This window comes from Gavia stellata, chromosome 9 (assembly GCF_030936135.1).
Source record: "Gavia stellata isolate bGavSte3 chromosome 9, bGavSte3.hap2, whole genome shotgun sequence".
Taxonomy (NCBI): domain Eukaryota; kingdom Metazoa; phylum Chordata; class Aves; order Gaviiformes; family Gaviidae; genus Gavia; species Gavia stellata.
The window spans coordinates 548,994-574,806 of record NC_082602.1 but is presented as its reverse complement, the minus strand read 5'-3'; the positions used below and the strand labels follow the sequence as shown (position 1 = coordinate 574,806).

The 25,813-nt window shown below is 42.0% G+C and overlaps 1 protein-coding gene across 1 annotated transcript in view; it reads left to right on the top strand.

Annotated features, from left to right (window-relative positions):
* Window positions 1-25,813, top strand: part of PTEN (phosphatase and tensin homolog) — a 51,293-nt gene that overhangs the window by 21,507 nt on the left and 3,973 nt on the right. The window contains exons 4-8 of the mRNA XM_059820963.1: window positions 3,996-4,039; window positions 8,077-8,315; window positions 14,287-14,428; window positions 16,691-16,857; window positions 24,957-25,181. Of these exons, the coding sequence (XP_059676946.1) occupies window positions 3,996-4,039; window positions 8,077-8,315; window positions 14,287-14,428; window positions 16,691-16,857; window positions 24,957-25,181 (817 nt within the window). The remainder of the gene's footprint in view (window positions 1-3,995; window positions 4,040-8,076; window positions 8,316-14,286; window positions 14,429-16,690; window positions 16,858-24,956; window positions 25,182-25,813) is intronic.

Here is a 25,813-nt window from a genome sequence, read left to right as displayed (position 1 = left end):
CTAGAGAGGTAACTTTCTGCATATCTTCCTTCGAAGTCTTCTGGAGCTCAGCGCTAGAGAGCTGTATCGTGTAAAATCTAACTACCAGGGTTTTATTAGACCCCCCCCGAAGCCTCCTGAGAGCTTCTGCTTGGTTTGGGGAGCAAAGCAGAACAGGACAGATAGAACTTAATTTCTCCCTGCTTCTTGGGACTGAGTTGAGCTGTCAGCTTCTGTGAAGTGTGGCTCCGCTATCACTTAGAAAATCAGGGTTTGCTGAGCTGCCTGATACTGAGCTGTTTGTTTCGAATTGGCTCGAGAGGTGAGTGACAGGTAAAATGATGCATGTTAGGCTTGGTGAGAAAGTAAGAGTTTAGTAAGACTTCTGTGCGTCTTAGCAAGTAGCTCCTCAGGGAGGTGGTACTTGAAAAGTTTCCGCTTTGCTGTATGTTAGCAAGCTCATTTGACTTTAGAAAAAAAGCAAAAACCAATCCCCCAACCCTACCCAGGAACAACTTTAAAGTTTTTAAGTGAGAAGAGCTGTGATGGGACAAATGCTTTTGACATTTACGTTGCCGATACGTGTATTTTCAACCGTGCAAAGGTCTTGTCCAGGTGTGCCGAAAGTCATTGTCTTCAAGTTCTTCATATAACGACTTTAACTTTCAGTTTTCGATGCAAGAATCCCCCATCGATTTTTCCTTGTTGCTAACTTCAATCGCAAGCGAAACTTCCTAAAAATTACTGTATTCACCCTCAGACGATAACTTTTGCAGGAGAAAACGTCCTTTTAAAGTTGTGTGGGTTTTCCTCCTCCCCAAAACGTGGATGAGTTGCAAATGAAGGGTCCAGTGATTACTGCACAGCTTGGAAAGCAGAGCTTTTAAACTGTGTGTCTCTGGCTAGAGAGGCCAGGTTATCCCTTTATCTTCACGCGGGCAAAATTTATACACACGTTAAATACATAAATGCCATTAGGTGAATCGTTGGTCATGAGCTAGGAAGAAATTGCAGCCTTCAGGTATTTTGGAGAACAGCATCTCTTTAGATAAAGCTGATCCTGTGTAAATAATCAACCTGTTGTCGGTGTTTAAAAGGAGGAGGTGGGAATTCAGAGGAGTTATGTGATTATATTCAGAACTATTTCAAACACTGTCATGGGGTTTGAGTTCTCTTAAGGTAGCTGTTAAGTGAAGTTGATAATAATGTGTGTATTGAGCAGTTTTATTTAAAAGGATTTAGAGAGATTTTTCTGAACTGATGCTTGAACGATGTCAGTTATGCCTCATCCTCACATCTTGCCTTCTAACTTCCCAGTGAATGTTTGAGCACTCCATTTCGTTTCTTGTTTGTGTTGGTTTTCTCATGTGTTTCTTTAACCCTTTGCTATTTCTGCAGTATTCATCTTTATTTTAATATGTTCTTCCACTTTCACCCCCTAACTTCACATACTGCCAAATTGTTACCTCCTCTATTGTAATCATCTCCGCCTTCTCCAGTATATTTCTTTTAACTGTCCTACAGGCAGATAGTTAAAGGAGCTGTAATGAACAACGTGGATTTTACGTGCATACTTGCTGTACTTCTGCGTACGTGGGGTTGGGCTTTGGCGTAGGCTGCCGTCTTTTCAGTAGCCTATAGTCCTGTCGGCAATGGGATTGTGGTTATGATCAGAAAGGTGCCTGGCTGGCAGCACTTAGGATCTGGGTTGCTTTAAACGCGCTTTAATCATAAGGACAATTAGAAGAACTGTGACGACCCCCTCCCCACCACCACCCAAAATCCAAAAAAATGTTCAGGTTTCATCTGGAGATCTGACTGTATTACAGGTCTAATAGCATTTTAAAAAAAAGGGCATTTGAAATGTTAAGCAATGGAAGCATCCCCCAAAGCGTGTGTCGGTGGAATCTCTGCTGCAGATACACATGTGTTTCGTGTCATGAAAGGGGAGTATGTTTTGTACAGCCGTGTCTGGAGCTCTGCAGTTGCCCTGTGTTGTGTACGGCTCCCATAAGAGGGCATAAAGAGTGACATGGCTATGTTCTGTGCTCAGTTTCTATCCTTGGTATCAACAAAACTATTTTTTTATCCCTTATGGTATTCTACTTGATACTCTCTCAAACTTCAAAATTTGAAGGCTTTTTTGCCCATATGTGGGGTTTTTTTTCTAATGTTTTGAAGACTTTCATCTCTTACTACCCCTTTGAACTGGGTGTTTCTTTAAAAGGAAGAAGGAAAGTTTCTTGGATAAGATGCTTTGTGTTAACTGCTTTGCTTCCTAGCAGGCTCAACTTCCAAAGTTCAGATGCTGACCAGCTTGTAACAGGCTTTGCCTGGCACGGCTGATGGCCGCTCCAGGCATGGTGACTCCATTTTGGGTGTACATACTGTGTCTAACCTTTCTTCTCAAAGGCTCGAGCACAGATAATGTTGTTTTTTGAGTCCCATCTGCCAGCTGAACCTGCGCCATATCACTTCTGACCCAGAGAAGGTGTCAGCAATGTGATCAGAGCTGTAAAAACTGCCAGACTTTTCCCTAGCAGAGGCTAGAGTTGAGAAGGCTCTGGAATTCAGAGAAAGGGAAACGCTGAGTGCATGTGCAACCCCAGCAGACCTGCCTCTGTCCCTGGTGTATGAGTCTCGTGGACAAAGCTCAATGCAGCACACGCGAGGCTCCAGTTACGTGCAACAGTCATACAAGTAGAAGCCTAAAAGTTTGCGTGTCTGAAAGTGTCAAGTAAGCTCCATACGGCTCCAAAGGCTGCAGTCATAACATACCTACTGAGGAAAGATAAGTTCATACTAGTCCTGAAACCGGTGTGGGTATTTGAACCCTACGAAGAGTACAGGTTATAATCAGAAGAGAAGATCTATATGTGTTTTGTCTACTGAAATGACTCCCAATAATTGTGTTTCAACCTGTAGTCCTGTTGTTTCGAGGCAGCATTGTTCTCGTTTTCCTTTCTGAACTGCATTTTCACTTGCATCGTGTAGAGGAGCTTCATTTTGCCTGTAGAGAGCAACTCCATGAAAGATTACGGAGGGCGTCCACTTCTTGCCGCCTTTCTCCTTACCCCCAACATCTGATCTAGCCTTTTCCCTTACAGCGTGCCATTTTGGCTGTATTAGAGCCCTACTGATTGGACTGTTTATACCTGCTTCCTGATGTTTGTCCCTAGGCAAGTCATCCTTCAAGACTGATAGAGTATGATTTGCTGCACTACCAGCTAGCTAGAGTGGGTGTCTTACAGAGTGGTGAGACAGACGTTGATGCAACTCCAGAGTCTTCAGAAATGTGCCATTTTCCAGGGTCTGTGAGGGGAAGACTGCCTGACTGGCCTTTTGGGGTTTTTTTGAGTTCACCTAACTTCAAGAACTAATGCCAAGTTGGAGAGCAGTGTCACAATCTCTGCTTTAAACAAGTGATCTCCAGTACAATATTCAGTGGTGGTTTCAGTTGCCTGTGGTGGCCTCGTTGCGTTTTTGTAATTGAAGGAAGAATGCTTGCTTAAGTTGCGCTAGCCGAGGGTTTTTGAAATGTCCTGGTGATCCCCATCACCCCTAGCACGCACTTTGTTGTTGAGGCATCTCGACACGTGTTTTGAGTTCAGAGTCAATTGGATGAAGGTCATATAAGCATCTACTCTTTCTGTGTTTGTGTGGGAGCGTAAAGCTGCTCGAGTGGCCGGAGCTGTTAATACTACAGTATTAAAAAGTAATAGTGTATTGTATCACTTGAATGAATGTCTCCATTGAGGGTCATGCTGACTAAAACATACTGGTGAACCACAGTTACCGTAGGGTAAGTCATTGTTTTTCAGTACAATAACTGATATTTTAGTGAGCAACTTCATACATCTGCACCAGAACAGTTTTTCTATATGTAACCTCTAGCTATCATTTTAAATTGTAAAGGTGATGGGTATATGTGATTTTCCCAGATGTTGATCTGTATGTTCCAAGGTGTGACAGCCTCAGAGACTTCTCTTGAACTCTCGTCTTTTTTTTCTTTTTAGATGTGCTGAAAGACATTATGACACCGCCAAATTTAACTGCAGAGGTACGTTTTTACTGTCTAGTATGTGTTCTTCTCTTTCAACTTCAGTGTTTCTGGATGAAGGTATAAAGGAGGAGCTGATGAATAGTAATGTAGGAGATTTGGGCACAAGGAATGATGGCAGATTGCTTTGAGTCATTGGAGAAGCTCGCTATATTCTTGATGCTTTCAAAAAAGTATGTTCCTGACAGTTAACTAGATCAAGATCTAATAAAATGATCAGAAGTCTACTGTCGCAAAAAATTTTGCAGCATGGGTTATGTAGAAGTTTCTGTTCAATTCAGTGTGCAAACTTACTGTACAATTCAGATGTGAAGCTTAGAGAAGTTGGGCTTTTATGCAGAAGCATCACTTAAAATAAAAATGGAGAATCCTTAAGCCACTGTCACTGTTCATATAAAACAACTTTTTGAAGATCTGGAACAAACCTTCAGTTGCTTAAAAAAACCCAAAATTAATTCCCATGTGATTGACAGCCGGCTTAACATGAGCCAGCAGTGTGCCCAGGTGGCCAAGAAGGCCAACGGCATCCTGGCCTGTATCAGAAATAGTGTGGGCAGCCGCAGTGGAGAGGTGATTGTGTCCCTGTACTCAGCGCTGGTGAGGCCGCACCTCAAATACTGTGTTCAGTTTTGGGCCCCTCACTCCAAGAAGGACATTGAGGTGCTGGAGCGTGTCCAGAGAAGGGCGACGAAGCTGGTGAGGGGTCTGGAGCACAAGTCTGATGAGGAGCGGCTGAGGGAGCTGGGGTTGTTCAGTCTGGAGAAGAGGAGGCTGAGGGGAGACCTCATCGCTCCCTACAACTACCTGAAAGGAGGTTGCAGAGAGGTGGGTGTTGGTCTCTTCTCCCAAATGACAAGTGACAGGGCAAGAGGAAATGGCCTCAAGTTGTGCCAGGGGAGGTTCAGACTGGATATTAGGAAAAATGTCTTCATGGAGAGAGTGGTGAAGCATTGGAAGAGGCTGCCCAGGGAGGTGGTGGAGTCACCATCCCTGGAGGTGTTCAAGGAACGTGTGGCCGTGGCACTGCGGGACATGGGTTAGTGGCCATGGTGGGGTTGGGTTGATGGTTGGACATGATGATCTTACAGGTCTTTTCCAACCTTAACGATTCTGTGATGCCTCTTTGAGATGAGTTGGTGGTTAGACACTTTGCAGAGTTACCAGAACTAGTGGGGAAACTTTTAGGGGCTCCTTTTGATCAGACCCTTGGTGAGTGGAAACTGATGTATCTCTTTTGTCAGTGTTAACTCTCTGGGTAATACATAAATACGGATTTACCTTTATTCTTTATGCAGAGCAACATCTCTGTGCACAGTAGTGGAGCTTGTAGTTCCTCTTCGTGCAGTGCTTCAGAATGGCTGGGTGGATAAGGAGTACTTGTGTGTACATAATTGTAGGATGTGAATAGATTTTTGGCCTTACTGGCTAATACTACATCATAGCAAGGGCTTAACTTCTTTTTTATTATTATTATTATTTTAAATGATCCCTCTAGCTGTTAAGAGGGTGTTTAGTTCATGACCAAAATGTAATTGGCTGCTTTAATGTCTGAATATAGAAGGACTGAAATTTTCATTTTGAAGTCATCTTCGCTTCTGATTTGCTCTTACGATGTTGAATGACAGTGTCCTGAAACCTCACTCAATACATACAAGCCAGAAAAAAAGTATTTTAAGATCTGCTTGAGCAATACTTTGGGTAAGAAGAGAAAAGGTGTAAATGAAAAGGACATGCTTCTAATATGTCCAGTGCACACGCTTGCTTTAATTTATGTTTTTTTTCCTGTTATGAGGGTGCTCAGATCCCTTCACTGTCAATCCCAGCCCAGCACTTTTCACAGCCCTTGTGCATAAGACAACACTGTCGTAGAGAGCTACATGTTGCTTTTTTTTTTCCATCCCCAAATTAGTTACCTTAGATAACCAAATTGGTGAACTCGGGACTTCCCTTAGCAGAGGAACAACAGTTCTACTTTAAAATCTGAAATGAATTAATTTCAAAGGGAACTTCTCATTTGTACATTTAGCGTGAAACACCATAGTAGTTCAGTATTCAACTTGGATGCTCTTGCATCAAATTTGAAACCAAACGTTGAAAGCTCTTCATCTTCTGTGGATGCTAGCTTTTTGTCTTGGGTTTTTGCAGTTTCTGAAGTACTTCCGTACTGGAAATTGCCTTCTCCTTTGCCACAGGCTTTCCTTTTTTTGTTTTTTTGGGCCCCTTTATGTGCTATGGGATTTTTCTTGCAATGTCTAGGAGCTTGGAGAGAGTAATCAGAACCGTTCTCCATGCTGTATACTCCAGTGTTAGGAACCAAAATCCATGGAGAACCTACACGCTCTAAGCTCAAGATTGTGCAGCTTAATGTTTCCTGAGGTTGCTTTCTGACTCTTAATCCTTCTGCACCATCACAGGGCACCCATTTCATCTGCTCCTCATTCCATCTTTGAAGAAAATACTGCAAGGTTTGCCTTTGATTGCAAATCTTGGAGAGCGTCTTCAGCATGCTGTTACTACTTGGGATTTTTAAGGCTGTTCTTTCAGGACTGCTTTGTCTCTCCTTTTCACAGGAACCTTATTGGATGTGGTTAAGATAGACTCAAAAGTTGTAGGGACAGATTTGCAGCATCTCCTAACAGCTTCTTTTCTTAGAGGTTTCTAAATAAATTCCTGCTTTCATTTACATCTGCTGCAAAAAGTGGCGTCTGTGTAAGTTCACATAAAGTGATCATTTGGGGAGTCTCTGGATCTTCTATGTGGAAGAATTTATTAGCGTATGTTCATGTTCGTTAACCTTTGCTGCTTCTTTAGCAAAGATTATTCACTTTATTGGGCTTCCCTATTTGGTCTTCTGGGAGATTAAGTGGGCTATCTGTACTGTGAGTGAATAAACTGTCCTTGCAGATCCCTCCGAAAGGCTTCGGGCTTGTGCTGCAGTAATTTAGCAGTTCCATAACTTCATCCCTCACTTCTGCTCTTTAAGTCCTTGGGGATTTATCAAAAGGAGCCTTGCGTGTGTGACAAGAGAGTAGTACTTATGAAACAAATACAAACACTTGCCAAAAACTGAAATGTATTCATTTTTAGACCAGAAAAGGAAATGGTGTTTCTAGCTGAGAATTTTTAAATGAACCAGACTTGTATTTATAAGATCCTAAGTCTGTCGATTGAGTATTGGGGTGCTCTCTGTAAAAGTGTTGTTCTCCTGATGGAACTAGTACAGCCCTATGTAATTCTGCCAGTCAGGATGGCATTGTCTGTCATCTCATCTGAGGTGTTAGAGGTTTGGGTGCTTGTCTCTGCTTATTGCTTATTTTTTGCTCTCTTGAGTTTTCTTTCATTTTCTGCATGTTTGCTTGAAATTCTTTCCATCTCTAGATGGAAAAAAGTGTTTGTGTGCATGTGTATATCCGTATAAGAAAAAGGACAACTTCACTCAGTGGTTTGACTTTAAAACCCATAAGTATTGCAAGTGCCTGACATGAGATTTTTTTTTTTTCAATTACCGTTTTTTAATATGGAAATGGCAGGTTTTGGTTTCAAAACCCCTTTGAGCAAATTGTGAGAGTTTGTTCCCAACGTAGACCCACCTGTGCTCAGAATTTTTCTGCAAAATCCCTGTTGTCTGATCAGTGACTGAGGTCTGGCCCTGTTTTCTCTCAGCAGGTAGTCTAATTATTGCTAGAGTAATGGGTTTTCACAAGGTTACTCTTTGTGCCAATGCACTCTTAAATTCTAGAAAATTTGTGGTGTAAGATACAGAGTCTGTGCCACTCGTTTCAGTAGCGGTATGAAATAGTCTCTTCACGTAGCAGGATGCTTGCTTATGTATTACTAGAGAAACGCCTGCAACGCATATGATACGCAGTCCATTGCTGAATAATATTGGAATAAAAATTATATATATCTATATGTAAGACAGGGGGGTTGATTTAGAAAGTTAATTTTTTGCACGCTTGTCACAAAACTGACCTGTCTAGTTGAGCTTGCTGTCATTTCCTTTTGGGATTTTGATAAATTACTACTTCTCGTTGCAGTTGCACAGTACCCTTTTGAAGACCATAACCCACCACAGCTAGAGCTTATCAAACCTTTTTGTGAAGATCTTGACCAATGGCTAAGTGAAGATGACAATCATGTTGCAGCAATCCACTGTAAAGCTGGAAAGGGACGAACTGGTGTAATGATATGTGCTTATTTGTTGCATCGAGGCAAGTTTTTAAAGGCTCAAGAAGCTCTAGATTTCTATGGGGAAGTAAGGACCAGAGACAAGAAGGTGAGCTGTTTTCTGTTCTTCTGTTTTCCTACCTGTATCTTTATGTTTTTCCTACTTGAGGTCAATTTGAATAGTCAAGCTCTTCAAGAAATACTTCCCATCAGTTGTGATATCTGGTTTGATTTAGCTTTAACATTATTGGATCAGTGCGGTTGTTCTAAATGAAAAAGCTTCCCTAAGCAGCGGTAGCAATTAGTCACAACAGTCTGGTTTTTTCCGTCTCCTGTTCAAGAAGATCTGGACAGTTTATTTAAAAGAGCCTTTTAAATAGCATTCTGCTGTGTGTTGCGTCGAATGGGCCGTTGAAGGGTGAACTTTCTCGTTCAGCATTTTCAGCCCAAATAAGCGGATTATTCTAGCTTGTTTTGCCTGAATGGATGAGCAGTTCAGCTCCTCAGGTTCTCTTAGTTTCAGTGGTGATGGTTGGAGATGCGTAGTCGTTACAGTTCATGTTACAGTTGAATATCGCTGCTGGAAGAGTATATCAGTCTGCTGTTGGGTGCCCCTTTTCAATAAAAGGGTAGTTAAGCCCAGACGTTGGTGGCCTCAGAGCCTGCTTCATGAGGTGCTGCCGTTTAGTTTCTTGTACTTCACCTGGGGAGGAGTGGGAGGATCTCATTTCGGAGAAACGGTGTTCGTGGCTACAAGAGCTTTCTGTTAAGACCTTGTCAAGTGGTACGGACAGACTTAGCAGTAACTGTATGTTGGACCTTCCTGGCATGGTTATGCCTCATTAATGAGAATTTAACCTCCTTATTTGAAATCTTCTCCAAATATAATAAGGTGTGTCTTGCAAGATCACTTCAGCAAGCTTCCCTGCTCATCTTCCATCATTTCCTTGTGTATGTTGGTAGAGCAGCCCGGGGGATCATCCTGGCAGGCCAGTTTCAGCCCACTCAAGTACAGAGCTCTCAGTGTTCCTGTAATATTTGCATGAAGTATTAATTTCGCAGTGTGTAGACCTCTAATAAGCAGAGCTTTGTGTTTGAAGGCTCTTGAGAGAAGTCTCACATAAGGAATTTTAGAATTTGGCTGTTAATTCATTGGAAGGAGCAAATAACTTCTTAGGTTGCTCTCTTTACAAGATGGAGCTGTTATTCCATGCACCGCTGAAGGAGGTGGTTGTGGTGTAATAGTAGAGCGGAGACAGTGTCAAGGTTTCCCGTCAAAACTTTGTGGCTTTTGGTAAAGGTGCATGAGAGTGAATAGGAATGAGCTGTGTGATGACTAAACAGTGTCGATTCCTCCTGCTGATAAAGATTATCTAAAGAGCTGGATAAAATATCATGAAAATTACGAAACTTAGCAAATACACGGTGAAGCATATTGTACCTCAGTTTCCCTTTTGTAAAACAAAAAAAGAAAAAAAACTGGGTAGTATTTCTGCACGTTAGTGTGTTGAGGGTAAGGTCAGTTAGGTGTTCATCAGTACCCCAGTGGTACCTCTGGCATGTTCGAGGTAACGGAGAACTTGGTAAACAGGAATAGAGAGAGCCTTGTTTAGCATCACTGTAAATATTGTCTGTAACCAGCAACTTTGTTTTGGTTTCAATGTCTCTACTGGAAGAGTTGATATTTTATTTTTTTGCCAGCTCCACTTGAGTGTGGTTATCTTTCTGTGGACAGTGGGCAGCATGTGATTCACATAATCCTGAAAGTAGTGTTTATAAACAGGTATTCCAGTGCAGGTTCTGGGAGCTTTTTCTTCTCTTGTGGCCCATATTTCAGTGTTATATGTCAAGTGCTGCTCTCTGATTTGACACTTTGCCACACCTTTATAGAACTGATTTCCTGAACTCAAAGTAAATGAGGCATCAACAGAGCTGTTTGCACATAGAGACAAGAAAATGCATTTTTCTTTTTTTTTTTTTTTTTTTTTTGTTGCTGGACCACCATATGCGTGATGAAAGAAAACCGGCTTTTATTAGGTACCAAATTTTCTTCGTTTAAAGCGAGCACAAGGTGCACAGTTGGTATATAGCTACTCAGAATAGTGCAGCTAAAATCACTGGTGCCATTAATGTGCATGGCAGAGTGATTCTCGAGAGGGTTTAGTCTATGCCAGCAGGAAGTGTTGAGTCTAATTGCAAGAGGAAGTATGACTAATTGGTCAAGAGAACAATCTCGAGTACTTCTGTACCAAGGTTTTCCCAAGTGCGTGCTGGAAGAAGCAGCTTCACGGAGGCTTTTGCAACATCAAGTGAGAGTTATAGATGAGGCTGGCAGTTCCTAGATAGTCTGTTAATCTACTGTTGTCCTGGGAAAGGTAGCGGGGAATAAGACATTGCAGAACTGAGTCTAAAAGTCTGACCAAAAACTGGGTTGGTTGGTTGTTTTTTCTATAAGCTGCTTCTTTTGACTTCTGTAACTCATCATAGTGGAAGGATCCTTTTTCAGAAGAAGGGAATGATGAGGATTAGAAAGTATTGGCTAAATGGTTGTGTCTTATCAGTCACCACCACCGTAATAGAACAGGACTGATTTCTATTTTCGCTTTGAACCGAGGGAGACAAACTGTTTTCTGAAATTGAATATAAAGAACCGTAGTTGTCCAGCTTGTTTTCAGAGCTGGGGGAGAAGCAAACCCTCCCAAAAAGTCTTCTACAAAAGCTGCTGCTGCTTCCATTGTGTGAAATGGTTAGCTTATCACCTCTTTTTTCCTTAAGATGGACACTGAAATGCTACTGTGATGATGAAGACTGACAACTTACCTTCCTACAGCTGGCAAAGGTCTTTATTCCTGCTTCTGCCTGGAAGGTGTTGGGGTGAGGCTTAGTCTCAGAAGGAAGCCTAGTCTACTCAACAGATAGGTATCAGCTGGGAACAACTGTTCAAGTACTTGAGCTCTTGAGATGATCCATTCAGGAGCATTCTTTGACCGTCATACTGTTGTATTTTTAGGAACAGCTCCTAATAGTGGTGTAACTGAACAGGAAATGGAAACCAATTGTTCTGTGCGAGGAAGTCTCAGAATGACTCTTTGAGCAGGGTAGATATCCAACGTCTGATGTGTCACAGCTCATCAGTTGGGATGCCTGTTTGTTCGATGTACTCAAGTGACGACCTCTGCTAAACCTGATGCCGTAAGCCTAGTCTGAGGCTGCAGCTTTAGCTTTACTCTCACAGTAGGGTATGTTATTGAAGTGAATGTGGAAATATGACTTCCAAAAATGTTTATTCTTCATAGTACTGCCCGTGCTACACTGAGAGGAGAACAAGGAGCAGCACTTGACAGTTTTTATGATGTCTACACAGCTCGGTAGTACCCTGTGAAACTGGCATAGGGACTAGAGAGAAGCTTCTCTAATGTCCCTTTAAAAAATGATGATGGTGATAGATGGGAAATGTAAGCTTCTTGAGGACAAAATACTTAAACTGCTTCCCTGTTCTTTATTCTTCTTGATTAAAAGTAAGTGGGGATTGATTGCACCTCTCCGAATATTAGCTTGTTATGAAAGTGTGCTGCTTTGAAATCAGCCCCTTGGGAAATGGAGAACTTCCACTTCCGCTTCAGTGTGGCTGGTTCTTAGGATCTCAGGGTAAAGGCTAGGTCTCCGGGGAGTAAAAGTCTCTGGCTGGAGGGATAAAACTGTTCTCTTGGCTGAGAACTGGTTTTGCTTGGAGATCAACTGTCACTGTATATAGCCATGAAAGTGGCTGTGTTCCTTTCATTCTGGTCCCAGCCCTGGTTCTCCTGATGAGATGTGCTGGGGTTTCTCCGTGGGGCACATCCTTTACAGCGTGGAGGAGCTACGAGCAGAGAAGGATACGTTTTCCTTGCCTGCATGGCTTTCTTCTGGTTGGCAGCATTGGCAAATTACCGATGGCTTGCTCCGAGGCTGGGATTTCCTCAGTCACGAAGCCCAGATCCCGGGAAAGCAAACTGTAAAGCTCCCTTAAGAAGTGGGTCTGATAACTACTGAGATGACATCTGAACCAAAAACATTGTCGGTGTAGAAGGCTACTTAAGAAGGTCATTGTACAAGTGCTGTAGGATAAAGTCTTTTATGTAATTTAGAAACAGCTGAAGTGGTAAGGAGATGTAATTATCTCTTTTTTTTTTTAAATAAAGGCAGGAGGTGATAGATGCTTACTAAATCAAAAGTGCTCTAGCCACTCTTAGCTTATGGCTGTTGTAAGGTGAAGCAGGTATTAGAACTAAGAGTTTGTAGAAATACTGTGTTCTAGGGTTTGTGATCAAAATGCTCGTAGGCTCGTATATGTGCGTGGCGTGTGGGCTTCAAATGCAGAAACATCGTTCTTTCCATGATGTTTTTTTAAAAAAAAAAAAATCTGTTTGAATGGGTAAATGTCTAAATAACTCTGGAATAAACTTTTCTTTAGATGGAGGCTTATAAAGTAGTAATACACCTGTAAACAATTAATCTGGTCTGCTGATACACAGTATGTTAGTAAGGAACAGCAGATTCCTCGAAACTTTGAAGTAGAAATACGAATTCACTTCTGGCCGCCTGTGCGCTGCGTTACGGGGCAGTAACTGCCTAGTGTTGTGTGTTCGTAACCTTTTGTTATCTCCAGTTTATTGCAATTGCACATTTAGTTTTAATATGAAAGTGTGCTTCCTAATGCTGTTGTAATTATAGAGTATGGGTTGTTATAAACCATCTAATGCATTTTCTAGGGAATTAAATTATTTTTCATTTTTACCACTTATGCTTGAAAATATTAGCTAAAAGAGCTTTAAAACTATTCCCTCACTTGAAGTTTAAGTTGATCTCCAATCAGCAATTAAAATGTTCTTTGGTTCTATCTTCTCAAAGCAAGCGTTTACTTCAGAGTTGTAATTCAACTGAGAAGTCCTTCATTTAACAGTTTGGGCTATTGGACTTATATTAATGAAATTTTCCACTTTTGATTTCTGTGGAAACATGCCAGAAGGGCATTTTATAATAGAAGGTAGCGTCAGTCTTGAGTACAGTGATATTAGCAAACAAAATTAGAATCTTTTGACTGAAACTGCTGTCGAAATGTAATTCCTGTATTGGTGCTTAAAAACTCCTATGTTGAAGGCACCTCCTGCTTAATGTCTGACTCTCCCCACCCCAAAAAAAAAAAATAAGCATCAGCGTGAAACCGTCTTTTACGTGGCCGTCAGGGTCCTCGAGGTGTTTGGTTTTAAGATAGGGAAAAATCTGCATTCTTTCCCTCGTTGCTAGACTGAATATTAGGAAAAATTTCTTTCCTGAGAGAGTGGTGAGACACTGGAATAAGCTGCCCAGGGAAGTGGTGGAGTCACCATCCCTGGAGGTGTTCAAGGAACGTGTGGACGTGGCATTGTGGGACATGGTTTAATGGGCATGGTGGGGTTGGGGTGATGGTTGGACTTGATGATCTCACAGGTCTTTTCCAACCTTAGCGATTCTGTGATGTTTGGAGATACGTACTACGGTAACTGGAAAACCAGTGTCCTACTTCTTCTGTGCTGGGGACCGGTCGGTAATTAATCGCCTGCTGTTAGATAATGTGTGGAAACAGCTTCCTCTTCAACACTCTGCAGGACGAGTACAAGAGTTGTGGTGGACGTGTGTCTAGGGAAAAGGGGAATGCGTACGGTCTTTGGGAATGGTTTGGGGGTTGATTATGTCTTTGGTAGTCCTTAAGGTGCCCGGGATGGTGTCCACGATGAAGAAATCACTGGGGGTCATCACGTGTTACTGTACCGAAACCCACGTGCCTGGGTTTCCGTGCGGTGAAGAAAGCAGCGCAGCACTCCCCTGCTTTCTAGGTACAACCAGCTTAGGTGCTTTACTCTGTGTGCCGGTCTCCAGCGTAGCTGCTGCAGAGGTATCCTCGGCATAAATCACGATGGTTTATTCCAGGTGCTTTAGCTCCCTTTTCATTCGTGGTTTATTTGCCTTTAGTTATATTTTGAGGTAATGGGCAGGAGCTCTGTTAGCGATGCTAATAAATGGCCTTGATGGTTTTTGACGTTTGGTTTCCTTCTGTTTAGGGAGTGACAATTCCCAGTCAGAGACGCTACGTGTACTACTATAGCTACCTGTTAAAGAATCACCTGGATTACAGACCAGTGGCACTGCTGTTTCACAAGATGATGTTTGAAACAATTCCCATGTTCAGCGGCGGAACTTGCAGTAAGTACCCAGCACCCCGTTAATCTCCGTTAGCTCTCGTAAGGAAACGCATTGGTCTTTGAACTTGATAACCATCACATAACCAAACCGTCCTCTTACGTGACACAAAGAGCTGCACGTCTTGATGGAGGAGGAGATCATAAACACTTCACATTCCAAAATCTGCTGGGTTAGTGTGGTCTATCGCTAGCATCCTCCCAGGTGTAGTAAGTTGAGGTCTGTGAAGGACTCATATAGTTGTTGCACTACAGTTTTAAATTGGGAAGTATTTAATGGTTTGAAGATAAGTGGCACCATAAATAATATATATTTGGATACTTTTATAAAAGCCTTTTTTTAATTAAGCAGTTCTTGGGAAACGTGAGTTGCTGAAAAACATCTGTTTAATGGCATGTTGGCTTCAAATGCAGCAACGTCATTCTTCCCATGATGTTTAAAAAAAAAAAAAACAGTTCAACTGGGTAAATATCTAAATAACTCTGGAATAAACTTTTCTTTAGATGGAGGCTTATAAAGTAGTAATACACCTGTAAACAATTAATCTGCTGATACACAGTATGTTACTAAGGATCAGCAGATTCCTTGAAACTTTGAAGTATAAATACGAATTCACTTCTGCCCTTCTGTGGGCTGCGTTACAGGGCAGTAACTGCCTAGTGTTGCGTGTTCATTTTTTTTAGCTGAAAAAGTCTTTCTAATGGTTTTGCTATGGGGATTACTGCAATGTGTAATTAATTCCAGTGCCTCCTGTGGCTTTGATTAAAATTGCACTATTAATATTGTTGTAAGAACAGTACCTGAACATGTTACGCACGTAAGAAACAATCAAGCAACTTGTCAGGCTAACTGTATTTACCAGGAGGAGGAGGAAGGGAGGAGCCTCTGCCGAAAAACCTCTGCCTCTAGGGTAGAGGTGTGAAGGTTACAGATTTCTGCAATTACCACTTATTTAATGTTTTGGATAAACCGTGCTATACTTGCGAAATCGAGCTACAAATATGAATTGCTCGTGTGAGCATTAACTTGTTTGTCTGTACCGGGCTGTTTGCATGTTATTTTCACAGCAGGACGTTGGGATAAACAAAAGATTTGCTAAGCACCTGAGGAGATAGAGTAACTGTCAACTTCACCATCTTTGTGTACTGCAATTTTACGTTTCTGTGGAGTTTTCAGTGATTTTTTTTCAGAATGTGAAACCAATGGTCTGCGTTACTTTAGTCATGTTATCTGCTGCGACGGTATTAATTTTACCAACACGCAATAACTTTAGATGTGACTTCCTTGTCTCCCTTCTGTTGTGAAGTCACTGACCAAGCAGAGCTGTGCTTCTTGGGCAAAACGAGGGGATGACAGGGTTTCACGGCTCTGAGGATTCGAGGGAGATAAAGTAGCAGGTTTATAGCTAAGCTGTTTGACAAGATAGTGTGGGTGTGCTCGGTAGGGACTTCCACAGCTCTGCAGGGGTGGTTTCAGGGTGGCTACGCACTCTACGGCAGGGTATGGTTCAGTGTGTATTGCCTAGAGAGCACTCTGCATCTGATACTAACAGAGAAGCAAATGCAGAAAGACTGCTTTGAATAAGTTTCACTTAATATTTCTGGCTTTCATGCTGGTGTCTGGCAGTTTCCAAAGAAAATCTGCTTAGGCTGCACCGAAAAACCCTCGCAATTTCAGCTGGTACCCCAGCAGATTTAATTTGGAAAGTTACGCTGTGGCTGGCACTTTTTTTGGTGATGGTGATTTACAGGCCAGACTTACGGTCTGTGTCTGTACAGTCTGTCGGTGCTGGTTGGTTTATGTATTAATCTTAAATTTTGTCCTTGTTTTTGTTTGTATAACAGCTCTGTTTGTGTAAGAGTAGAAATCAGTTTGGCTGACGTGACCGCCCACTCTGCAATTCAAAGAAGATGAGAGAGAATATACCCCCCCAGTTACATCCATATAATATAGAGATGAGAGGCAATATGCACGGAAAAGTCAGGAGGTTGTCACTTCATATAGTTATTTCTTATTATATTAAAAAGAACCAGCAATTTTCTAGGAACCGTGTGGTTGCCTGAGAGTATTGCTACGGAGGACAAAAATCTGTTAGGTTGTTTCCAGTAACATCTAGCAAAGTTTGATGCCCTGCGGTGCTTAACTCTTAATAGATAATTAACTTCCAAAATATCGTAGCTCACGGTTGTGATTCTGATACTAATATTGCGCTTTTTGAAACTTTAAGGTATTTCTTACGAAGTGACGCTCTGTTTTGCCATGCAGATCCTCAGTTTGTGGTGTACCAGCTAAAGGTAAAGATATTCACCTCCCCTTCAGGACCCTCAAGACGTGAAGACAAGTATATGTACTTTGAATTCCCTCAACCTTTGCCGGTATGCGGTGATATCAAAGTGGAATTTTTCCACAAACAGAACAAGATGTTGAAAAAGGTTGGTTTTCTCGCTTTTCTGGAAAATGTTGTCGAGTCAATCCTGATGCAGGGCTGGGATGTTGGTTATTCTTTAGTGATGTGCAATCACAGTATTTAATTCTTTGATGTCTAGTTTTCCCAAGGAGAGAATCTACCGCAAAATGAAAGCTGGATATTTTGAGAGTTGGTGAGATTAAATACAAAGGTTGGATAAAAAATATACCGCATATGTATTGCAGTCGTTTGGGTCGTAGTGAGTAATCTAATTGAGGAAGAAACATTCTCATTCTAAAAATAGACTTGCATACTGAGCAAGTTAACTCCAGCTGTTTTCTTCACTAAATTTTCCTAAGGTTTGAGCAGGCGCAGAAGATCCTGTCTGTGCTGTTGGCTGATTTCTACTCGTCTGTCAAATTTGGTTGAATTTCCGAGATAACCGAGTTCCTACGCGCTTTGTAAAAGTATCTCTGCAATCTATTCAGTCATCTCTCGGTTCCCAGCTGCAATGCCTCGACGTTAAACATTTAGAGAACTCATGCAGAACTGAGAATTTTATCAGTGTCTCAATTGTGGAAAAAATTAATCTAGACCTTATTTTGACACCAAAGTCAGCGAGTTCTTAAAGATGAATGCCTCCTCGCGGGGTTTCATTAATTCTGGTGCTTGTGGAGCTAGTTTGCATCTACCAAAGTGAATGGTGAGGATGAGACCATGTTGACTAAAGGCTACCTTTGTATTTACTACTTTAAATTCTCTGTGAATAGTTGTTCGCTATTTAATGGATGTTATAAACTTAAAGAGCGTTCACTGAGTGAATCCTGTGTACAGGCAAAGCATAAAAAGAAGAAAATACTAGAGTGGATTGGGAGACAAACATAAGTGATAAGTCTCTTACAGCTATGCACGTAGGTTGTATCTGCTAGATGTGTGTGTAAATACGCATGCACTATTTTGTGCGCTTGTTCAGTTACGAGGTATTGTTAACTGGTTTAATGGTGTAATTTCACTAGCTGGAAATGTTGTGTTCTGTTGTTTACTATGCTCGGATGTCTGCAATAGTTTTAAAACAGTTTCTTAATGGGAATATTTTCTTCTGCCTGTTTAATGCGATGTTTTAGTTGGTCAGTGCGGCTATATGCAATACAGAGAACTGTAAAACAAAGCATTTTAAAAGTAGAAATTCTCCTTTAAGTCCACATTAAAATTATTGACATTTAAAACTGCAACACACAGGAGCCAGCTTTGAGAACAGACTTCTAAAGGAGCACCCAGATAAGTACTGTGGGCTAGACATGAAGGATGCAGGGAGGAGATGAAACAAAACCCAAACATCTGAGACAAGGTCCTGTTTTATCCGGTCTCTGTCTTATCTGAACTGTGAATTTGTTGTTTCTTTACCATCTTCAGTAACACACGGATTGCGAAGGGACTTTGTAGGAAGCATTGTGCTGCACTGCCCGTCCCTGAGTAAGCCCCCGAAATACCAGTGTGCAGCTCAGATGCTGGGTCTTGGCTCTGTAGCACCAGGCACGAACTCCTGTGTCTGTTTTAACTGTAGAGAGCACTGAGATCCAGTGACAGCATAAACTAGAGCTCTTCGTTATCATATACAATTTCTGTCGTATAAATTCAGTCTTCAAGAGCGTGTAAAATTGTCTGCAGAAACGCAGCAAGCGTGTTACTATGCCATAGTTTCATTTCAGAGTGTCATATCAGCCACAGTTTCATTTCTTAAGAATCTCTTTGTAGTTTCTGAGTAGCTCTTACTCTTATCAAGTACCGTAACTATTCAGGTTCTGTGCAGAGGAGCTCCTTTTCTCAGTGTTTTTGGACTGCTAGGGCAAAGAAATGCTGAGATGGTGAAAGCTCTTCTTTTCACATCTGCAAGCTTTTCTGAGAGATGGAAACTGTCCCTTCATCAGACAGAATTCTTTTCTAAAGAAACCACCTTGATAATCTGCCTCAAAGATCTGTTGAATCTAATGTCTAATTGCCCTCAACCTTGTGTAAGAATGGAGGCCAGAAGAAAGTAGGTCCATGGTGTTACACAGTTCTGGTAAGACCACTTCTGTTACCTCTACTGTAAACGCAGACGCGAATTGAGGGCATCTGGGACAGGCTCCGTGGATCCTCTCGGCTGTAAGCGTATCTGTTTTATGAAGCCACGCTGAGGTCTTCATATTGAGAATTAGTGAAATGTTCCATCTCTGACGTGTGCTTTGGCACTAAAGGCGAGATCCTTCCACACGGTCCTTTTGACAACTTGTTACGTAAAGTGACTAAGATGGGAATAGGGCAAAGGGGAATATTTGTGGCAGAAAACCTACCTTGGCACAAAGTTGAACACATTTCTCCGTACAAGTGTTTCACATCTGTGCCTGTTCCTTTTCTAGATAAACTGACTCTACACAGTTTTTACGCAAAAGAGAGGGCCTTCCACTGTGGAGACTCGTCGCATTTTGGAGAAGGTCACCTCTATGCAGTGATCACCTAATTAATGAGGAACAGCATAATTAGGAGTAACAGGATTTTATCTTTCAGAGATTCCGGTTTATTCACACATGTTTGTGAAAGCTGGAATTACAGGTCCATTGCTCGTCCCTGGTTCTTGCTCTCCCAAGGTTTTCTGTTAGCAGATTTATAGGTAGCTGCTAAACAAGTTTTTCTGCACACACTTAAAGGCATCACGTATCTACCAGTCTGCATTTTAACTTTCCATAAGAAACTAATCAAAAAACTAAGAACATTCATTAAAAGCGTAGTTCTCGATCCGTTCTGGGCCTCAGGCTGGAGAATGGCTATGTCTCATCTCTGGAGATAAAGGAAACTTCTGTGTCCTCTTGGTGGGTCTGGTTTGGTGTTAGATACCGCTGATCTCGCCTGAAGCCCTCCAGATTCGCTCACCTGTACTTGCTTTCAAAGTTCTTAATCCTCTGAAGAACAGGCACGTTATCTGCAGAGCTCTCTAGTATGGGGGGGCGTCCTCTACGTTGATCAAGCTCTTATCCAAGAAGGGATAAAATTATTCTGCATGAAACAAAACAGACTTGAATGACCAAGTGACTTTAAGCACCTAGTGTTGCAGCTTCAATGTGAAATTTAAAGCAGTCAGGTGTCCTGTTCTTTTTAATGGCAAAACTTTAAGCAAATTCAGTGGCTAGCGAGAGCTGACCCCAGCCAAAGGGTTATTTGTGCTGGTGAGAAGATGTTGGTGAGAGGATGACTGCTTTGAAAAGTTGCCCTGTTTCAGCTTTTCCATAATATGTGCCACCTGGCATCAGTTAGTAACTCCACAGCTTTTGGTCTTTTCTTGTCTAATGAAGTTGGTTACTTTATTCTTGGACCATTTCTTCACTACGATGTAGCTACTTCCTTTTAAGAATAAAATGCATGCTCTTATGAGAACAAAATGGCTTGATGCTCGAGTGTAGTTATCCATCAGAAATTCATACATAATAGAAGTTAGTAATTTGGGGCTGGTTTGAGCATGGTTTTTTGTTTCTCTGACTTGTAGCTTGGCTATTCTTTCATCTCATACTGCTGCTGTAGTCTCTCTAGGTTTGCTTCCATGTATCTGTATGAAGTCTTTTTCTTCCAGTTATTGATGTTGACATGATAATCTTAAAGTATTTCAGAGTATCCTTGTATCACTTGGTTCAATGAGACTCTTTAAAAATAACACAGAAGATTGCGTAATCTTCCTGCCTGCAGAGCCTGGGGCTAAAGAAGACCTTTTTCAGGAGTCCTCCCAGTACCGATGAGAGAGGGAAATGCTGGTGTGGGGTTTTTTTTGTAAGTCACTGCCATTTTATACCCAGACTCTAGCGTAGGCAGGGCTGACAGCATTGTTTGAGCGGTTGGGTGTGCCATTTCATCTCTTGAGTCTGTATGGATGAGAAGTTCTGCTACACAGTTCAGGAGGACTTTGGGTGATCGCTGTTTAGCAAACGCTGAAGAATGAACTCTGAAAATGTCAGAAGACTTTCATCCGAATGTTGGATCAGATGTTGATCTGAAAATGGTACGAGAAGATCCATCAGCCGTGACTATGGGAAGGCTGTGAGGCCAGCATGGAACAGGTTGAGACATGATCTCCATCTTCTGATTGCTGGATCGCATCTCCAAAACCCTTAGCTGATGCTGCAAAGCGATTATAAGTGCCTGTAGATCTCTCTGCAAAATTAAACTCTCGAGAGGATATGGGAACTCCTAGCTGATGGCTTAAATTATCTTGGATTTGGATCTCAGTCTGCAGTTAGAGGCAGGTACCGGCTCTAGAGTGAGGTATATTTTTCTGTCAGGCTGAGAACTGAAAAACCGCACAAGGTAAGGATAAGTATTGTATGTCAAAATAGCGTGATTAAATCAGCTTCTGTCTCAAGTGTCTGTAGATTTTATGATACAGATTTGGTTATGGGAAGAAATACATCTGCGATTTTTTTTTTTTAAGGCAGATGCCTGTGATGTAACTGGAAGTGAAGCAAAACACATTCAAAAAAGCCTCTAGCTAATACTCGTTTTCAGAAGCCTATTCATTAAATTGTGTTCCTGTGAGCACTTGATCTGGTATTCAGATTTGCTATATAAAGTCCAAGTTCAGTTCATGCCTTGATTTTTAAAATTCCTATCTTTGGCCCATATTACATCAACTTTCTTCGTTGTCTCCCATGAAATATCTGGAACCTGATGCTTTAGCTGAAGCTGGCTGTATCCTCACTTTGAATAATGAGTTTTATTTTTTCAGTGAAAGCAGTGACACAGTTACCAGCCTTAAGAGCTAATTCCAAAAAACACGACCAAGTCTTCCCTCAGTTTGAGTGGCTGTGCCATATTCCAGTACCCATGAACTTAGTTTATTAAGCTAATTAAGTTAGCGTAGTGGGAAAGGAGGGAAAATAACATGATGCTTTAAAAAGCTGGAGGGAGATAAAAGGATAAATGACCAGCTTAGCCAAGTGGTATTGTTTAGTTTGAGTCCCTGAAGACCTCTGCAAATTTATCCCAAGGAAAACAGATTAAAAGATGTCTAGTGAGAAGTTTGTCGTCTGTCTTGTCTTCTCCAGACTCTATCGGTAAAGCTGAGTCCCTGCAGTTGCTTGTTCAGGCAGGCCCTTAAGTGCCAAGTAAATCCTTCCTGGGTCTGCTCCACCTGATGAAGTTTAAGGTGATGCATGACAAGACCATGCCTTCTGTTTCTGCTGGCATCGGTTTACATCCAGTGGCCTTGTTTGCTTTGGCACTGCTTTCCTCCAAAGCTGTTGGTGTAAACTGTTTTCCGTCCATCTGCTGCAGCGTCTTCGTCAGCTTTGTCCTCTCCTCTGCTGACCTCACTGGAGGTGTCATGGGTGTCGCTGAGGACCAGCGGCAAAGTGCATTGCTGCTTCTGCATTGTGGTCCTGAAGAAGGATGAAAAATAGTAGTGCCATCACCCCAGCTGCAAGAGGTGGGATCTCCCTCAGTGGTGGTCATGGTGTGGTAATGCACTTTGTTCTCTAAATCCTCGCTGGAAGGATGGCCTCTTCGCCGGTGGTGAGACCACAGGTGGTATAGCCACCTGCTTACAGAGCTGTTGGGTGCTGGGAACATCAGCTCAGGCTTGCCTTCTCCTGCTGCTTATTGCAGGCAGCGCCTGGACTCCAGATCCTTCCTGTTCTGTAGCTGGAAAGCTGGTGCCGTCGGTTGTTTCTGTTTTGACTGAACTGGTCTTCTGGGTTGAGCAGGAGTAGCCATCTTATCTCCTTGGAGGACTACATATCTTTGGAGGGACTCATCATTGGGGCATGGAGGGGAGCCTAGACCAGGTTACCCTGAAGACGTCTTCATGGGGATTTTGCCTGCCACCGCTTTCTTCTTGAGACGCCAGCAGGCAGGGTGATGATTTGTTGGAGCATTACAGAAGAATAAACCCTCTTGCCCAGGATGTTCATCCTCTACTTCCAGACCTTGGGGTGGGCATTTTTAAGACTGTTTCTGAGGTAGTGTTAATGGAGAAGAAGAGGGTGCTAAGCGTATGAGCAGTTTGGGCCTGGCAAGAACCTATCGACTGCTGCCTTGCATGGATGGGCTCCAACAAGGCTTCTTCATAGATGTGATGGCTTGAAGGGATTTGGTGGCAGTGGCAAACATCTGTTAGTCTCCCAAGACGACTGTAATTACAGCATGTTAATTCGGTGGATTAACTTGATTCCTAAAGGTGCTGGAGAGACATGCGTTGAAGTGGGTAACTTAACTACCAGAAGTGTTTCTGACTGAATTATTTAACTTTTGTCTTTGCCGTTGCATTTCCTTACAGGTTGGGGGTCTCTTAGGTGCTTGCAGAAATGCGCGCAAGCTGGAAGAGTTTTTGTATGCTTTACCTAAAATACTGAAAATGGGTCTACTGACCTTTGGTAGAGAAGGCAGGTAGAAGTTGTTTCATCAGACACTTCTGAATTCCCAGTATTTGTATGCTTACATGTTTTTATTAATTTGCGAGGAAGAAGAATAGAAGTTAAGCAGTAGTCCAGCTCTTCCCTGCCCCCTTCTCGTTGGCCCAGGAAAATGTTGTGATATTTTGCTGGTGCCAAATTGCCTTCAGCAGGGAGGCATGCTCATGTGATACGCACAAGAGCCACTTCTGTTCCACCTCTGCTTCTCTCCCTGCTTATCGGCAGAGGTGAATTAGCTAGGAAGATGGGGCAGGACCCGGATTTTCCAATAATAAGTTGGAATTAGACTTGTAAACCAAAAATACGTAAATTAGCTCAGAAGGAGTCGGTTTGTGTTCTGGTCTTGTGTAATATCAAGGAATGTTAGATTCTGATATGTGCTAGCTTTGTCACCCCTGCTGCTTTAACAGAAATGCAGAAATACTGACTATTGTGGGAAGGACTGGCCATTTGCATTTTGGACCTTTTGCCTGAAAGCTCAAATCAGAGTAAAATAGAAGGTTTCATTTGTAAAGAGGAAGTACATGTAGCTCAGTTTCAGATGGAGAAGTGCTTAACGTACTAGTCAGGACCAACCTGCTAATGGTAGTTGATCTTGGAAACATCAACTCTTGACTGATGGAAGTATGGCAGGTGATGGAGAACTAAACCAAGAGCATTCAGCGCATCCTACGGAGCTATTTAGATGAGAGCTTGAAGGTGAAGTTCCTGGTCGTATCATCTTCAGAGATTGTCTTACCAAGAGCAAAATACCGCTGTTTGTTCAGGAGCACGTAGGGAGATAGATGCTCACAACGACCCTGCTAGCCATAATGATAAGCATGTAATATACTGGCTGATACCAGCTAGTTCTCCAGTGACACTTTAAAATCACTGATACGTTTATATTTTGCCTCTTTGTACAGGCATACCTGTTGCAGTGTTATAGTGGATAATCTAATTTGTACCTTCCCAGCCGTTGATGGTCATCTGTCGAGTTCCGCTTAAGCTGAATGTATTTAAACTGTCAATGCCTCATCCTCTCATTAAAAACTTCCCATTGAGTAGAAGGACAGCAGACACTTTCGGAGGCTGACGTTCTCTTTGTGCTGGTCAGCAAACATCTGACTGGTAGAAACCATCTCCGTAAAGCAGTAATGAATCCACTACGATAGGAGACCTGTATTTATAGGGTGGTTTTGCTCAATTACAGCTATTTCTCTATAAAAATAAAGAAAAGCATTCTATTATGCGTAAAGCTATGGGGGAGGATGTTCTCTATTGATACATATTACTCACCTAAGCTGGTTCGCACAGGTTGTCTGTTGGGTTTGGCTGCTGCTTGGCAAAGGTATGAGTAAAAAAAATCTCTTTATACCTTGTGATTACAAGTTAAACACTTGTTTAATTTATTGTCGTCTGCTTTTTTGTAGGTGTGATAGATTGTTTTAAAACCAACTTTCGATAAGGAGTGACTTCTGAAAGCTTAATTGGTTAAAATTGGGTTTGATTAATGCAGAGTTTTGCATATTGTCTGGGAGAATTGGTGAAAATGTCTTTGCATGCCATGTAACCAAGGATGTACTGTTGTCCAAACAAGTTTTGTCTGATATTACCAACTTGGTTTTGACCGGGTGATGATATTAGTCTAATTAATGTGCTACTAGTGAATACTAAAGCAAGCTTGTTCTTTGTGTTCTTCCTCCCCCAGGACAAAATGTTTCACTTTTGGGTAAATACATTCTTCATAGGACTGGATGAAAATTCAGACAAAGTAGAAAATGGAAGTCTAGTTGCAGATCAGGAACTTGATGGTATTTTCAGTACAGAGCGCTCAGATAATGATAAGGAATATTTAATCCTTACATTAACAAAAAACGATCTAGACAAAGCAAATAAAGACAAAGCCAACAGATATTTCTCTCCAAACTTCAAGGTCAGTATATATTACGTGTAAACAAAGCTGAAGAGCTGCATGACGTTGTCTGATTTGTCTGTCTTGCCTTATGGAGTGAGAACCGTTTGAAACTGCTGTCTATGTAGAAATGGATTTCATCTATTAGTATTGCCACCACTTAGCAAAACTTCTTGCTTTGTAAGTTTATCTGCTTCTTGGGAATGTTGAGAGACAGGGAGTAAAGGCTTCGGATTGTTTCAGGTATTTATCAAAGCCGTCAGAGACAAGTAGTAGGAGAGCCAGAGACCCAGGTAGCATCTTTCCTGTACCAGCTGCATTGCCATGAGCTCCGAGTTTTACGCAGTGGATTCCTGAGTGGATTCCTGAGTGGATTTGCAGAGGCGCCTGCTTCACAGGCATCCCTTAACCTGTGAGTTTAGCTCTGAGGAACATGAGCCATTGCCAGCGCTGTTTTTAAAAAATGTAAAGAGCAATTTTGAGAATTTCGGCATTTTCTAACTTGCTCATAAAATATCAGTTAGACCCCCGCAGTGCTCGTTGGAAGGCAATGGTCATAGTTGCTTCTTGGAACGTTGCTTGGATCAGACTTAACGCACGCACACACACACGCAAGTCACCGTTTAGAGTGGTTTGTTCGTTCCTGCGCACTC